This window comes from Camelus bactrianus, chromosome 5, assembly GCF_048773025.1.
Source record: "Camelus bactrianus isolate YW-2024 breed Bactrian camel chromosome 5, ASM4877302v1, whole genome shotgun sequence".
NCBI classification, from domain to species: Eukaryota; Metazoa; Chordata; class Mammalia; order Artiodactyla; family Camelidae; genus Camelus; species Camelus bactrianus.
Window position 1 is genome coordinate 69,812,508 of NC_133543.1, and position 15,886 is coordinate 69,828,393.

The 15,886-nt window shown below is 40.6% G+C and overlaps 1 protein-coding gene across 6 annotated transcripts in view; it reads left to right on the forward strand.

Annotated features, from left to right (window-relative positions):
• The first annotated feature begins 6,646 nt into the window (after nt 1-6,646).
• Nucleotides 6,647-15,886, forward strand: part of ERBB4 (erb-b2 receptor tyrosine kinase 4) — a 985,443-nt gene continuing 976,203 nt past the window's right edge. For 5 of the 6 annotated variants that reach the window (XM_045520469.2, XM_045520470.2, XM_045520472.2 and 2 more), the window contains exon 1: nt 6,648-7,818. In XM_045520469.2, the coding sequence (XP_045376425.1) occupies nt 7,737-7,818 (82 nt within the window). In that variant the 5' untranslated portion in view covers nt 6,648-7,736. Of the gene's footprint in view, nt 7,819-15,886 lie in introns of all 6 variants that reach the window. The other variant, XM_045520468.2, reaches the window with a different exon arrangement.

Here is a 15,886-nt window from a genome sequence, read left to right on the forward strand (position 1 = left end):
CATAACATCTTGAGGGGGGAAATTGTAGGAAAGTGTAAAGGAAGGAGATCATACCTCTAGAAGTATTTAGTTTGGAATTTTTAAATGTCAGTGTCCTACTAAACTGGAAAAAGGCAATAAAATATAAATTATTTCAAATTGTAGAAGAAAAAAGAAAGTACTATTTTTCATTTTATTTTTATAGCAAAAATTTGCATGAAATAATGGATAAATACATATACATACATGTAAATACATATGTCAGTGGTTAATATATATTCGTTTCACAGCAAATACTATAAGGCTATACTTAAACATAATCATATTAAGAGAAAGTGAATGTAAGTTTTGGATTTATTGGTAAATATTATCATTGATTCATGCTGTTTAAGTTATATTCCATGAGGGTTATGATTCAAAGACTACAACGACAGTATTCAGAACACTATTCTGAAAGAAATATTGGAGAGACAGACAACACCTACAATGATCATTGTATTTTCAATATGGTGCGTAACATCTCCAGTGTGTTGGGGAGTTCCTAAATGGAGTGATAAGTAGATTCACCAAGACAAGTAGTAATTCCATTTGTCTGAAAGTATTCATTTGACATAGTCACATTAAGCTGTAGGAAGCAGACCTCTCCTACCCTCTCACTCTATCTAATAGGCAACAATAAATTATCACAATTGTTTTATTTTCTTCCAGTATTTGATTAGAGAAAGAACATTTTTCTTTCTCTATCAGTGCTTACCTGAAATGGCTATATAGAAAGAATGTGGAGTCAGTATGCATGTAGTAGCTAAGATAAATATTAACATATATCATAATACCTGTTAATATAATTTTATTGAAAATATACATGAAATACACGTTGGTCAATGGCAAAACATTATAAGCAAATATTACAAGAAATATCCAGTGGAATGTTTCTTCCTTCAACTATTTACACAGAATAATATCTATTGTTTTTAGTTTTATTTTAAAAACAAGTTAGACTCATGATGGGAAACTATAATGACCACTATATGGGCATTACATACTATTAATATAATGATTTTAAATAGACTGTATGTGGGATAAAGTCTGTGTTGTTTTAAAATTGTTTAATTAAATATTCCCAATTATAGTTAGGTAAAAGGTTTATTGAACAATAAAATATTTTTCTAACTTCCTATCACTTCAGATTTTTTTCCTTACTAAAATTATTTTTGTAAATGTGGAGGTTCTTACCTCAGATTTGAAATATTATCCAGCTAGACCTTTTCCCATCCTAAATAGAACTTATTTGAATGTTTCTATTTTGCCCTGAGTTTAATGTTATCAGCTGTTGGGATATTTGTATCTTTCTTAAGCCATGTTACTTTGACATAGTAGCACATTACTAATATGTTTGTTGTCTCAGCAGTTTAAACTTTCAGAGGTGGATTGGAATCAAACTATATTCCTGACTGGATTTCTTCAGTGAAAATCTAAGACCTCAGAAGCAAAGATATACCAACCAGTGTTTGTTTTTCTGGGGTCTTTATGGATCTTTATGGCAAGTCAAAAGGGAAAGCACTTGTAGATCAATCAAGATAAATTAATGACCATCCTTCTGTAGGAAATACGTAAATACTACCACCCATCCTTGTACTAGTGCTTTCTTCCTTGCCATCAGATGTGATGAAAAGTTTAACTTTTGCCATTTCTTTATTTTTTTGCTACCACTTTATGAGATTCAATAATTCTGATAGCTTCTCTGCTGGGCCCTCTCTACTGATGAATTGTAGTATTAAATTTGGAATATGGAATATTCTCTGTGTTATATAACCTGGGAATGTAGAAAATTGTGATTCATTTGAAGCCAGGACCAAGAAAAGAATTTACCAGATATCTTGGACCTCAGGTTTTCAGAGTTGAGGAGAGGCTTGGGAAGGGTAGGTACCAAGAGAATTGGAGAATCCAATAAAGGAAAGGAAAGTGGTTATACTGAAAGGTAATTGATTGGGCAAGGAGATACCAGACTATTAAAGTGCTGAGAGACGAAGACTCAAGTTAGGACTTTTTCTAAACTCTTAGAACCTTTTCACTGAAGCTTTGAAGATTTGTTCATCCCTATACAGACTTGAGAAGAAAATACATGGTTTCTAATTATTACTTTAGTTGACTATTTGGCAGATGTTCAAGAGAAAATTCTAAGAACTCTTTGTGACCTTAGAATAACATCCATTTTTGTATGTATGGCAAGTGTAACGTCAGGTCCTTTTGAGAAATCTGTTTTATCCATAACATGATCAAGCTCTTTGCCAAGATAAGAATACAAAAGGAAGGAAATGCAACGTAAGAGGCTACCTGAAAAAGTCACTAACAAACTTTATCTTGGTTCAGATTTTAGGCCAGGTAGAATCATAGCCTCGATAAGTAATCTCACTAGTTAACTTATTTGTAAATATATAGACATGAAAAGAAGAGTCCCTTTTTTTCTTAGATTGCAGTTGGCAAGTGTCATTGAAGGTTTATTTTATTTTTTAACTTACAAAGCAGTAGAAAAAGCTATGCGGGACAAACAACTTAGATGAAGAAAATACATAAAGCAGATACACAACAGGAAAAAGTTTTTCTAGGAAAATCATTTTTGCATAATTTCTTTGGAAAAGACTGCTCTGTCCACAGGGCTGAAATTGTTTTGCAGTTTCAACCACAAGCCAAAAATGTCTGTAAGAACTTGGACAGAGACTGATGAATGGACATAAAAGCAACATAGATTTGATTTAAGTTCAGCCACTCCTCCTTAGCACTTAAAAAATTAAGGCTTAATTATGCACATACAGCACTTGGTAACCAAAACCAAAATATTCTTGGGGAGGTCCTCTTTGAATATTAAATTAACTAAAGTAACAAACACATTTCTTTAGTTAATATGTTTATGAATTTTAAAAAATGTTTGAACTTTTAAAGATTTTGTTTTGTTTTGTTTTGTTTAGCTCTGAACATCACCAAAATAGAGAATTTCAGAACTCTGAGAGTTAAGAACAAAGATGTTATTTCAAGTGCCAGTTAATAAACACAAACCAACCAAACAAAAGACACCAACACTGCTTCTGTCATCTGCTTGGTCATCATGATCCTGAGCCTGATTGGTATCTCCCAAAATTTCTTGGCTATTAGAATAATAAAGACCCAAAGTTTTGAGAAGTTCACAGTAATATAGTAGTAAGGTTATTTTTATATTTTCCTAAGGCATTTTAAAATGTGGCTGTGTTGGTGTCCCAAATGGAGTGTGTAGGGGTGAGTGGGGAAAAAAAGGAACTACAAGAAGCAATTGAAGTCTATGAAATTTATGACTTGCAATTAGCAGTAGGTAATAGGCAAATCATAGACTCATGAAGTCTTAGATTTGGGACATAACAATCTCTTCCTTTCAAGATGTGGTAATGTGCTCTGGTCTATGAAGTGAGTTGCTTGTGATTACCAGCTATCTTAGAAAGATGTTAAGGAAGATGATGATGGCCAGGGAGGGAAATTAGAATCCTATATTTATGTTTAAGTGTTCAGGAAAAGATACATGTTTACAATAGGGTCTTGTTTTCTTTTCTTAGTTAATATTTACCCAAATTTATATTTAAGGCCAATAGCAAAATGTCTAAAGAGCACACTCTAGTCCTACCTTTAGGGAAGTCTTAGAAACAAGCTGCAGATTGAAGTAAATCACAAGACTCTGGGACAAAGTTAAGAATCTAATTCAGCATGAACTCTGAGATCAATATGTTCCTTTCTCTAACCCATGATGTCAAGTCTTTCATTGAATTATATCACTAATGAAAGAAATGAAGTGAAGAGGATATGGGGAAGTAGCAAAGCCCAAAGGAATCTCTGTGTTCGGATTATAACTTCAGCTAAGGGAAATCTTGAGAAAGTGGGAAGGGAAACTGAACTGTACAGGCCTTATCAAGAGGTCTTCAAGGAGCATGGTGGCCTAATGATAACATTCAAGTTAGAGAAGTTCTTTTTACCATTTCATGCTCGTCTGTTTTCAGGTAATAAAAAGAAGAACTCAACTAGTTTAAGGAAAAGGGGGATTCAAACAAAGCCGCAGGAAGAGGCTGAATATTCTCCAGACCTACCTGGCCTTTTGCTCCTTTCAAATGTCAGCTTCCTTATTTCTCACTGCAGCCTGGTCATCCCTACATAGAAGAAAACATAGGCCAGCTCTGGACATTTATATCTCAAAAGCTACCTGGGGATGACTGACTACAAATTCTTTCTTTCCCATGCACAAAAATACTAGGGGAGAGACTTCATGGGACTGACCACCTCTCATCCAGTCACAAATGACCAAGACATTTTGACTGGTCTAACTTGATATTTTGAATGGTCCAACTTCGAACAAGGCAATGGGGATTGTTTCACCAAAGATGCACATAGACATCCAAGTTAAAAATGTAGAACTTTGAGGGAAGGGCAGTTCCTAAAAGAGGTAATGAGTAGATAATTCCAGGTTTTTACCTGTGCTAAGTAACATATTGTGTTACTCGGGTTTATTTTTTTCCAGGTTGCAAATAACAGCAACATATTTTAGTTAACTTGACTGATGGAGATTTATTATAAAGATACATGGGAAAGTGAAGAAATACAGAGATCCATCTCAGAAATCTTCCAGCAATCCAGTTTAGCATGTCCTTTCAACATCATGTAGCAAATGTTTCCCTCTGGTGTTCCTTTCTGATGATGGTTCAGTTGAGATGGGAAGCAAATGAAAGCAGACAAAGAATTAATTCTTGACTCTGGTTCATCGCTTCTACTTTCTCACTCTTTTGGTCTGCCCACACAGGGTACCTACCGCCTCCTGTCTAAATCTCTGGGGTCTCATATTCAAATTATTTGAGCTAGACTCTGATTGGGTAGACTTGTCACTATCAAATATAGGATGCCTTTGTTGAGTAGATCATGCCAATTCATTTTATAGGCTGGTGGTCAGATACTTAGCTTTGACCAGGTATCAGTCATTGTTTCAATCAGTTAGAACCAGGAAAATGGTGTCAAGGCAGAACTAATTGAGAGTCAGAAGCAAAACACAGATGTGTCAGGTAATGTAATTGGTAGATACCTTGTGTGGGCTGTCTAGCATCCAAAAAATATAAATAGATTTTTTTAAACCAATGATATTAATTGAGATTTCTCTTGTGCCAAGAATTATTTTAGATAAATGGTTGAAAGCAAGGTATATAGGAGAGTTCCTGCCACAATAAAAGCAATAAAATTGATGGGGAAATAAAAACTATCACATTAGACACAAGTAGGAAAAAATCCAAACATATCCAGAGTATTTGATTTTTCCCTCAATTTAAGTTAAAATACTCAATCTATTTCTTCACTTCTTGCAAAATAATTGCTATTAGAAACAAGACTTCTTTTCTTTAATACATAAATTTAAACTTTTCCAAAAGCAATACTTTAAAAAAAATCACTTAAGTTGTTTTTCTGGCGAGAGAATGGAAATTTTAAAAAGAAGTAGCTTTCATGGAAAGGAGAATCATCATAAGAAACAAAGGAGATTTAAGGAAAGGGGAGTGAAAAGAGATTGAATGAAAGAAAACAGGGTAGGGAGGGTGATTTAAAAAAAAAACAAACAGGCAGCAAAGGTAACTCCAAAGAGCAGCGTGCACACTCTGGTCAAGTCACCATCATCTGCTCTAGGCTTAGTTTCTCCTGGCCCTGCGCTGCTTCTGGGTAAAGCAGCATGCTGTACATGCTCTGTGCCTGTTACTTGTTGTGGGCCTAAGAAAGGGAGGCTTCAGACCTCTGGGATGAAGCTGCTGTCTCTCTCTGTTCTCAGCTCCATGGAAATTCTTAAGGGACAAGGCTATAGATAAAAGATGTGGAGGAGGAATAGGAAGGTCTCAAATGATGAGTGAGGAGGCATGACGACTTAATTTTAAGCTCCCCTGATACTTTTTATTTATGTATTTGCTGCTTCTAGAGAAACTGAAAAAGGAAAATAATTCATACATAGAATGCCTGTGCAAATAGCAAACCAATAACTTCCTACCTTCAGGAGGTTCTGGCCTCTGTCCAGGGTACAGTTTCAGAACTGCAAAAAACAAGGGATGTGTACACTGGTATAATCTAATTCCAGATGTTTTGGACCAAGAAGAGTCCAGAAACTCCCATAGCTAGCAATGACCTGGAGATTGAGGAGCGTGAATGGAACAGGCCTAAAGCTGGGTCCATTGTACAATAAAACTAATCATTTGAGGTTGGGTATGTCCTGACATTGCCTTCTTATTTCAGACTAAATAGCCAAGGCCTGGAACGACTTCTAGTCCTTTAGAACCAAGTAAATAGCTTTGGATTATAATCTGATTAATGAGAACCCAGAACTAAGTTGTCCTAGAGTCCAAGGAAAAGGTGAAAAGACCCATAAAGTCTTAAAAAAAACCTAAGGATGCAGCTCTACAAATGTGGAATTTTAGTTTGACTCAGTGTCGGTGGTCAGTCTGGGAAGGTGGGATTGGTGGAAGAGACAGTACAGTTAGGGAAAGACGTGCGCTTAGATTCCCCAGGACTACTTAACCTGCAGACGCTACCAATTACTGAACTAGCTTTTAAACTAGTTTTTTGAAGCGTGAAGTGTGAGGAGGTAGGAAAGGGGGTAGGCTTTTTGACTGAAGCAACGTTTTCCTTTCTTCCATTTCCAGGGCAAGACCAATCTGTGGATGAGCACTGTGGGACTATGGAGAAAATGGTGACTTTATTTAAAAAAAACAAAAAACTTTTCTGTAAGCCTCTAATGGCCTGAGCACTCTCCGGGCCAGCTGTCCTGGGCCACTCTTCAGCCTGCGGCCTCGGGTGAGCCCTTTAAATCCAGCTTCCCCTGCCCCCACCACTACGCTCCCGCTCCCTGACAGGTGTTTTCCCAACTCCCGAGGCCCACGATTTTGGGGAGTGGCTGAGCCAATAAGATTTCCCTGTCGGGGAGAAGGCGTGGCTAGTTGGGAGAGAGCGGGGGCGGGGTTTGCGCGGCTGAGCAGAGCCGGCCTGGTTGCGCGGAGGCTTGTTTTATTCACCAACCACCTCCCCCCCGCCCCGCTCCCGCCACCTTTTTTATTTTTTTCTCCCGGAGTCTTATTAATTTCTCTGTGGGGCTGCAGCTGGAGACCGCGGAGCGTTGGAAATGACGCTCAGAGCTTTAATTACCGCAGCCGCCGGACAAGTGTGAGGAAAGCTGACAGAAAAAAAGGACAGGATCGGGGGTGAAGCAAGAAGCTTCGCCCCCACCTCTCCCTTTCCTCCCAAATTGGACTGGAGGTGCAAGGAAACTGAGAAGGGAGCCGAACAGAGTCCGGCTGTGGGGAGAGGCCGGAAACCTACCGCCTCTTTGCAGTCAACTTTTTTTGGAAATCTTTTGCCGAATCCTTCCTTTTTATTGTTGACCAACCAGTGAGCGAGAGCGAGAAAGTGAGGAGGGAGCGAGAAAGCCAAGGCTCACACGGGGAACTAGCTGCCCGGTCCGGTCAGGCGCACCACGGGCACACACTCGAGCACACTCCCACCCGCGCGCCCCCTCACGCGCCCCCTCTCCCCCTCCTCGGGGCCGGGGCCCTGGACCCGCGGGCGCGGACTCGGCCGCCCGCGCTCGGAGCCGGTGCACCGCGCGCGCCAGTCCCCCTCGCGCTCCCACGCGCTCTGGGCTGAGGGATCTCCTCCGCGTGCCCGAAAGGGGATATGCCATTTGGACATGTAATTGTCAGCACGGGATCTGAGACTTCCAAAAAATGAAGCTGGCGACAGGACTGTGGGTCTGGGTGAGCCTTCTCGTGGCGGCGGGGACCGTCCAGCCCAGCGCTTCTCAGTCAGGTGGGTCGCGCGCGGTGCTTTCTCGCGCTCCGGTGCTTGAACCGGCTGCCGGCGGCTGGGCTGCGTCGGGAGGCGCCCTCGCCCCCTTAGTGCGGCCGGAGACCCGCTCGTCCCCGGGCGTGGAGGGACCACTCCACCCGCGCCTCTTTGGGTTTTCGTTTGCCCTTTTTTATCCCCCAACTTACCCTATGCTTGGGCTTGTGTTTTGTATTTTATTTATCGTGAAAAAAATCACTCTGCGCCCCTTTCCTCTGTCTCTTCTCTCCCTCCTTCACCCTCTTTCTCGCGCGTTTTCTGCGAGTCTAAGCGGGATCCCTTCTGGGGGCGCCTGTTGTGCTGTGGTGGGACGCCCAAAGCCGGAGTCAGAGGAGACGCTCCTCGCCCGGCCTGAGCCCCCGAGGGAAGAAGTCTCGAGAAACGCTCCCTGCCCGGGGCCGCGGAAGGACAGGGTCTCCGGGGCGGTGCCAGCGGGGCCTCGGGTGAGCGGGAGGGCTGTGGAGAGCGGAGCTCCGAGAGCGGGCTTGCACCTGTGTGCTGCCGGCCGCCGCTGCGCCCCCGGTCGCTCGCCCGATCCTTCGGGGTCAGACCGGACTCGAGCCCAGCCTGGGAGCCGAAGCGCGGCGGGAGGACGCGTCTCGGCCCGGGGGCCCAGAACGCTAGGCCTCCTTGGCCGGTGTCCCCAACCCTCGCCCCATTGACTTGAGGGGAGCTCGCTGGCCTGCCTGAGCTCTTACAAAAATCGTAAATATGACTTGACATACTTGAGCCGGGAGCCCGGCCTTCCCGTCGGTTTCTGTGTTTGGCTCCAGGAAGAGTTCTTCCTGTAGTTCAACTTGCTATTGGCCGGAGTCCCTCCAACTTCTCTGTTTACTGCCTAGCGGCTGCCGAGCCGACCGGTCACGCGAATTGATTGAACCCGAGGCGGGCACGGCTGCCGTGGGTGCGCGGCCACCGTCTGCAGGAGCGCTCGCGTCCCGGGTCCCCGGCCCGGCAAAGGGCTAACTGACCCCCGAGAGGCAGCGCGGCGGGGCTGGCGCGCCGCGGCCGACAGGGCCAATGACAGCACCTGCAGTGCGAGGGAGCGCAAAGTTTCTGATTCTTGAGTTTCCTGGGAATGAAAGTGGGACAAGAAAGAGCTGAGGAAAACCGGCGACTGACGTGGCCAAGGGGGGCCTTTTGGAGAGCCAGGGAGACTTCCAGAGCCATCCGGGGCTGGTCGCGGGAGCGTGGGAGGCGGCTGAGAAGATAAAACCCCCGGGAGTGGCGATAGGGAGAGCTTTAGGCCCCCGGAGGGTGTCCTTCTGACCTCACCAAGAAAACAGCGCGCTGTAGTTTTCCCGCTCCGCCCACGCCGCCGCCGCCGCCGCCTCCCCCTCCTCGCCTAGTAAATAACAAGTTACAATCCTAGAGCCTTTCAAAATGACCTTCGAATGGCACAATGTGCGCCGTTTGTACTGGCCGTTTGCACCCTCCCAGTTACTCTGAAATTCTTCATGCATACCAGGTCCCGAGCTCTAGCCACCTCCGGAATTACACCAACACGGACTTGAGATTCCAAGCGGCCTCTTAGATACATCCTTTTTTATCTCCCTCCGCACTTCGAGTCCCTTCATATTTCCCTTCAATGGGTTGATTATGCACATTGACCCATTCAAAAAGCAGTTGCGACTGACACGCAGGCTTAGCCGAGAGGAATTTCTACGAGGCGACCTACTGGGGGCTGTCTGGTGCAGCCTCAGCCGCTGGGGGACCCGGCTCCGAGTCCGCAGCAATTTGGTATTAACTGTGCGGTTCGGCGTTGAGCTATGCTGAAAAGCCCTTTTCAGAATTTCTGCAAGGAATGTAATCCAAATTAGTTCTGCAGCTGTCCTCTTCCTCGTCTCAGGCGACACCGGCTCGCGCCCTCGCTGGTCTCTTCTCGCTTCCCCCCCGTGAATTGTCAGACCCACAAGTGAGCCCATTTAGAGCGCGAGGATTAGCGTGCCATTGTTGTTCCGTGTGTGACTCTGTACTTGAAATTCTGGGGGCACAAAGGCGAGCCTCACTTGTTCAAAACACAAAGTGATCTAGATGAAAGGGCCGCACAAAGAAAAGCTCTCGGGTGCATCCCTGGTATAATTGCAACACGCAGGCTAAGGTGATCCACTGGAAACTGTAAATGCCCCCGGGACTTCTTTTTTCATTTCCCCCACCCCCACCCTGCCGCACCTGGCAGGGAAAGTTCAGTTGGTTTTAATGTAATGCTTTTATAAAACCAAGTTACAGTCTGGGGTATGAGTGAGGCTCTGTGTGGTTGTGGTTGTGTATGTGTGGCTGTAGGTTCCCGAGTAAATACATATTGCGTGTCTTCCCTCTCGCGGTTAGCAGTCAGTAGCAGTTTGGAGGAGTTTGTTTTGGTCCAAATGAGAAATTAAGTGCGGATAAGTAAACTAAGCTGCCAGAGGGCGACAAGATGTTGACTGAATTGCTTTTAGATGAAACAAATTAAGGAAACGAGGGAAGACAATCTGCTTCTCGCATTATTAGACACGCTTGGAGTTCAGGGGAAAGTGGCATATTTTTGAAATGCTAATTTCTTAAGAAGCAGAAGGAATGCACCTTATTTACTGCTCTCTGTGAACAGAATAAAAATATGGGGGTGGGGGCAGGATTCTGTTGTATGGGTATAACATATCTATTAAAATAATGTAACTGAAGAGGACCTGCTTTTATTTTTCTCTTCTTTTTCTTGGGGAAAAAAAGCTTTACAGAAGATGATTTTCAAAGTAATTCTGAAGGACTTTGTCTCATTTCCAGTGATTCATTTTATCTAGAAATATTTTAGCCAAAGGCCCTTTATATGGCTGTTATAAAGCCTTTACCACCGGAAAGAAGAATTCCAAAATTTCTGTCTTCCTGATATGATGGGAAAATGGTATTACCTTTGTATTGAAAGTGATACTGTAGTATTGAAGTGATGCTCTTACATACCTTCATAGATATGTGATGAACAAGTTCAGTTCCCATTTTTTATTTGCAAGTAACTTAGTCTTGCTTTTCATTCTGTAAAAGAACATAGTTTTCCCCTGCATATTTAAGATACATCTTCAAGCATATAATTTTTTCTTTTTACATTTGAGAAGAAAAAGTTAATAAAAGTTAAATGCTGAAGAGATGTTAAATATGATTTCAAAAATATCAGATCTCTTCCCCCTGTACGTGTTTATTGTAAGCATTCATGGGTACGGTTTCCCTTTTTTCTTTCAATTTTGAAATTCTTATTTATGTAAAAGAAGCCTTTTTAGAAGAAATAATTTTTTCTTCAGAATGCTTCCAAATTTGTATCTATTACTATAACTGCAAATCACTTGAAAATACTATAATGTGGACTGTTAGGATAAAATTGAATGACTCTGATTGTGTTCCATGTTTCCTAGTCTTTTGATTTTTTTCTCTTAAACCGAACTGCTTTTATTTTTTTAAATCATGCATACAAAGAAAGTCAATTTTTTTTTGAAAATCAAGGTGCTTACTGCTTTATATATTTAATTTAGTCATTGGAAATGCTGTCTTAATTAAGAAATTATGTTAGAATATTTGACAGGGCATGCGCTTCATGGAAGATTTGTTTATTTTTTTTACCTGAACACAGTAAGTTTGCATTGGCTGATTTTTGGAGTTTGCATTCATTTGAAGAAAAATCATATGTCTCCTTAAAGTGGAATCAAATATTTAGTATTCATGAGCCTTCATCCCTTTGGTTCTTAAATAGAAGTACTATTCATCATCTGTCTTATGCATTCACCCTTTCCATTACTATAGATTCTCTTTAAAAAAATCTTTATTTATTGAGTTTACGCATATGAATATATATTTTCCCCATCACCATTAAGGGTGTTCTTTTTGTGTGTGTCTTTCCCAGCAACCTGCCAATCAGCTACTGCAGGAGTCCTCTTGAGCCAGTTTTCATTCTTTCTTTCTGATAAATCTGATATGGCTGGTTGGCCGGACAATCACAAGCCATTCCATTGCTCAGATTTATTTCTGAAAGAAAATAAAAAGGCATCGATCCAAGATCACTAGCACATCTCAAAAGCCCTGACTCCAAGGCCATCTTTTTACAGAGTTGTCCCTTTTCCCCTTTCTCCCTCTTTTCCCCTCTTGACCAGGGAGAGAAGGGTAGACTACTGCCATTTAACAAATACTAGGGGTGCGAGGAAGTGTGCTCTATCTAAATATTCTCTGAAGCTTGTGATTAGAGCCACCTTGAGATTAATGACTATGTAAGCTACCCATTTTAGACAGTAAATTGAATTAGGGTGCTTTAAACATTGCAATGTTTTAAAGTGGTGGTGTTTTATATTATGTCAATCCAGTTATTAAGAAAATTTAGCAGATGTTAAAAAATATGAACAAGTTTTTGCTATATTTTAGTGTCCTGCTGCTGCTGGATATCTGTGTGTAAATTGTAAGTGCCTATAACATAAATGAAGCAAATGATCGAAAAAGATGTTCTGTTACCTGCAAACTCGTTGGCACTTGCTGTTTGATTTCAACCTTTTGAGAGATACTGCTTTATAGAGGGGGATGTTAATATTTACCTTGAAATCCGCTTATGCATGTTGAAGGCTACAGCTGTTCTACAAAAATTGTCAAGCCTATTCCACTGTTATCTTAGACAGTGATCTACTGAGTATGGATGCAGGGCAGAACTGAATCAAATTATGAACTTCTCTCCATGTTATGGCATTTTAGAACTGTTCTACTATGTTACATTTGACCATATGGAACCAAATTGCATCTTTATCTAATACTCATTTTCTGAATTGTTATAAATGTTAGACAGTTGAAGTAAAACCTTTTCATGCTTTTTAATCCTGCTACTGACTGAAATGTACAGTTTATAATGACAAATAATCCTTCAATTTTCTTTTTTTAATGAAAAGATTTTATATCAGTGTTTCCTGAAACTGTAGCTTTTCTACATAATTTAAAGGTGACTTTGTCTATTGTGTAGTTGAGTGTGACACAAGACATAGCCAGGTGGTTTAAATCAGGATCCTTATATTGTAGGGACATTGTTCTTCCAGTTACTTTTTAATACCTTGAGCAACTCACTCCATGTCTTTGTGACTTAGCTTGCATGCCTGAGGGAGAAATTCATGTAACATATTCTCTATTTCTCCACTGTACAGCAGTTTTCTGAAAAATTGCTTTAAAGTCTTCTGTGATATTGGGATATATCCCAATAACAAGTAATTGATATATTTGAAACATAAACATAATAAACATAATGTATACTTTCTAGCAGACCATTGCTGTCAGAAGAACACCTGTCTAAATGAAATAGAGATTATTAAGTCTAAAGAATTTGTATTTGAAGGCCATTTTCCAAAAATACTACTTTTTAGAATTGCTTCGTGGTCTCTTTCGATTTCATCTTATTTTGCTTTTTCTGAGTTGTTGATAATTCTGATATGTTTATTGAATAAATTGACCTATTTTCCAATGCTTTAATCAAAGCTTTAAAGTCACTGTCTTGTTTTAATATTTGACACTTAAACTGGTGCTTTCTGTGTGTACTGATTTTTCAAGAAGGAAGAGAACTGTCACTTTTATAACATAGAGGTAAAATGTATGAATATTTTGGAGCTTAATTCTAGAGTGCTTTTTTGAACATGTAGTAATTATTTTATAGTTATTTTCATTTTAAATAAGTGATTGCTTTGCCGGCCTGTTGCTTGGCACAACTCCAGGGGGCAGTAGCCACAAAGAATTTAATGGGAATGGTGCATGTCTGAGCTGTGGATAGTGCAGCAGCAGCACTGCTGTTGTGTGATGCTACAGAATAGAGCAGCAGAATAAAAGTCAGGAGAACTGGATTCTGGTCATACAGTCATTTTCTATGCAATCTTAGGTTAGACTTCTTGCTCTGTGTCTCAATTTCCTCATCTCTATCAGTATGGCTAAAAGTGATATTTAAATAATTAACATCTTGAATTTTTTTAATGATTCAGTTAGACAGAAAAAGGATGTTTAGACTTCTTTAGAAAAAAAGAAATCCATTGGTTTTTAATTATTTTTGCAAGTGAACTTTTGTTCAAGTGAATTCATGTGTGTAGCCCTGGTATCTAACACAGGTAAAAGGAAAGCTCTATTGTTAAAGCTTCCTTAAGAATCCAGTTTTGTGCCCTCTGCCTTTGGCACTCTCCCACTTTTTTTCCCACTCTGGCCTGTGCTGCCTTTACAGAAATCTAGCACTATTTAAAACCACTGATCCAGTCCAGTCTTTTCATTTTCTAGGTGGGAGCACAGGGAAGTTAGGTAATACAGGTTAGTTGGCCAACTCCTGACACTAATACCATTTTTTTTTTTAAGATACAAGGAAGTACTTGAAAAGTTGCAGAAACTTAAAGAAGAATAAATAAATACAAGGTTGTGTTATTTTTAAAATTGCAAAATTGAAATGAACAAATGGATTGGAGCCATGGGCCTAATTATCAGACTGTGAAGTTCTTTTCAAGGGGAAGACTGTGACATCATCATCTTTAGTTTATATTTAGGAATAATCATTGATTGCATTTATAACTTACAACACATTAATATTAAAAAATAAAGCAACTTCGTTAAGGCATAGTTCTGTAAGAGGACATTTCCCTAGTAGGGTCTATTTTGGAAACAGAATTTTGACTCTAAAAGTCAGGTAAGAGTTGCCAGTGCTAGTATCTGTATATAACAGCACCTTCAAGAGTTCTTTTACCTGCAGCTTTATGAAGATGACCAATAAGTAGAGAATGGCTATTTTTCCATTCTGTATTAAGTAATATGTGTACTTTACGAAGTTGAATTATAAAGGCTAAACAATGAGTTCCTTGTACCCATTAGTTGGTGTGGACCCTTAACAAGTAAATCTGTGGAAACAATTTGATTCATCCAGACCCATCCTTGGACCCCAGGTTCTTTATCTTACCCACTGTCCTTGTTGGGGCCTCATCTTTCTTCAGGCCCTACTATGATCACAGTTATTCTTTGCATAAGTACATAAGCTAAGCTTTAGGTATGAAGACTTGGTAAATTTATTTCTATAGCACATTTGCCTGCCTCTAGCTGGCTTCTGCAAGATGCTGCCTCTGGGCCTTGTGGCTTTGCAGTTTTGTTGATTTAACCTTAACTCTCTCTCATTGTCACTGGCTTCCATCAAGCGTCAGAGCTTTCTCAGCCATGATCAGCATTTTCATGGGCCATAGTGACAAAAGGGAGGTTTAAACCTGTTTTGGTAGGAAGAGTCACTTCCTGTTAGGAATTTGAGATGAGAATTGACCTCCACCCCCACTCCATAAAACATTAACATAGACACCAGGAAACTTCCTGTGCAATATCATTAAACCTTTCCCTTGAGAGGTAGCTCAGGATCATTACTGTTATTTCCAATATTGTGGAGGTTATCGAAACATACTAAACACCAGCAAGAATATGTAAGACTCGGTTTCTGAATCCAGAGAGTTAAAGTAATAGGAATCAAGGCTCTATGAATATTCTGTATAGTTCATTTGGAACACTGTCTAAAAGCATTTAGAGAGAAGAAAGAATGGTGCTAGAAGCACTTGTTTATTTTCCCGAAATATCAGACTTGTAAATAATCACTTTTACCTACCCCATCTTTACTACTCCTCTGACCTTTATTTACATCTGGTCTAGGTGGACATCCAAGTTTTAAGCTTTTAGGATACAATTGGGGATTGTAAACCTGCTTTCAGAAGATGCACCTGCTGATCTTCTATGATATGCTGAGGATATCTCATGGCTGGTGAGAACCAAAAAAACTGCAACAGATTCTCAGGCTCTGTGACTATATCTAGTATGGTTATAGTACTAAGTACTAAGCTCTGCGGTCCTCTGTTTCAAGATAGGTCCCCATCACTAGCAGGGGATGCCTAACTGAGTTCATGGATGCCATTTTGCTTTAGGCAAACTCTCCTTTTTCTAAAAGCTTTGTCATTGTTTCCTATTCTTCCCTGTAGGCTTAGAGAATATAAGAATATGAGGGTAAAAATAGAACAAAATAATATTTGTTTTGGACACACTTTCA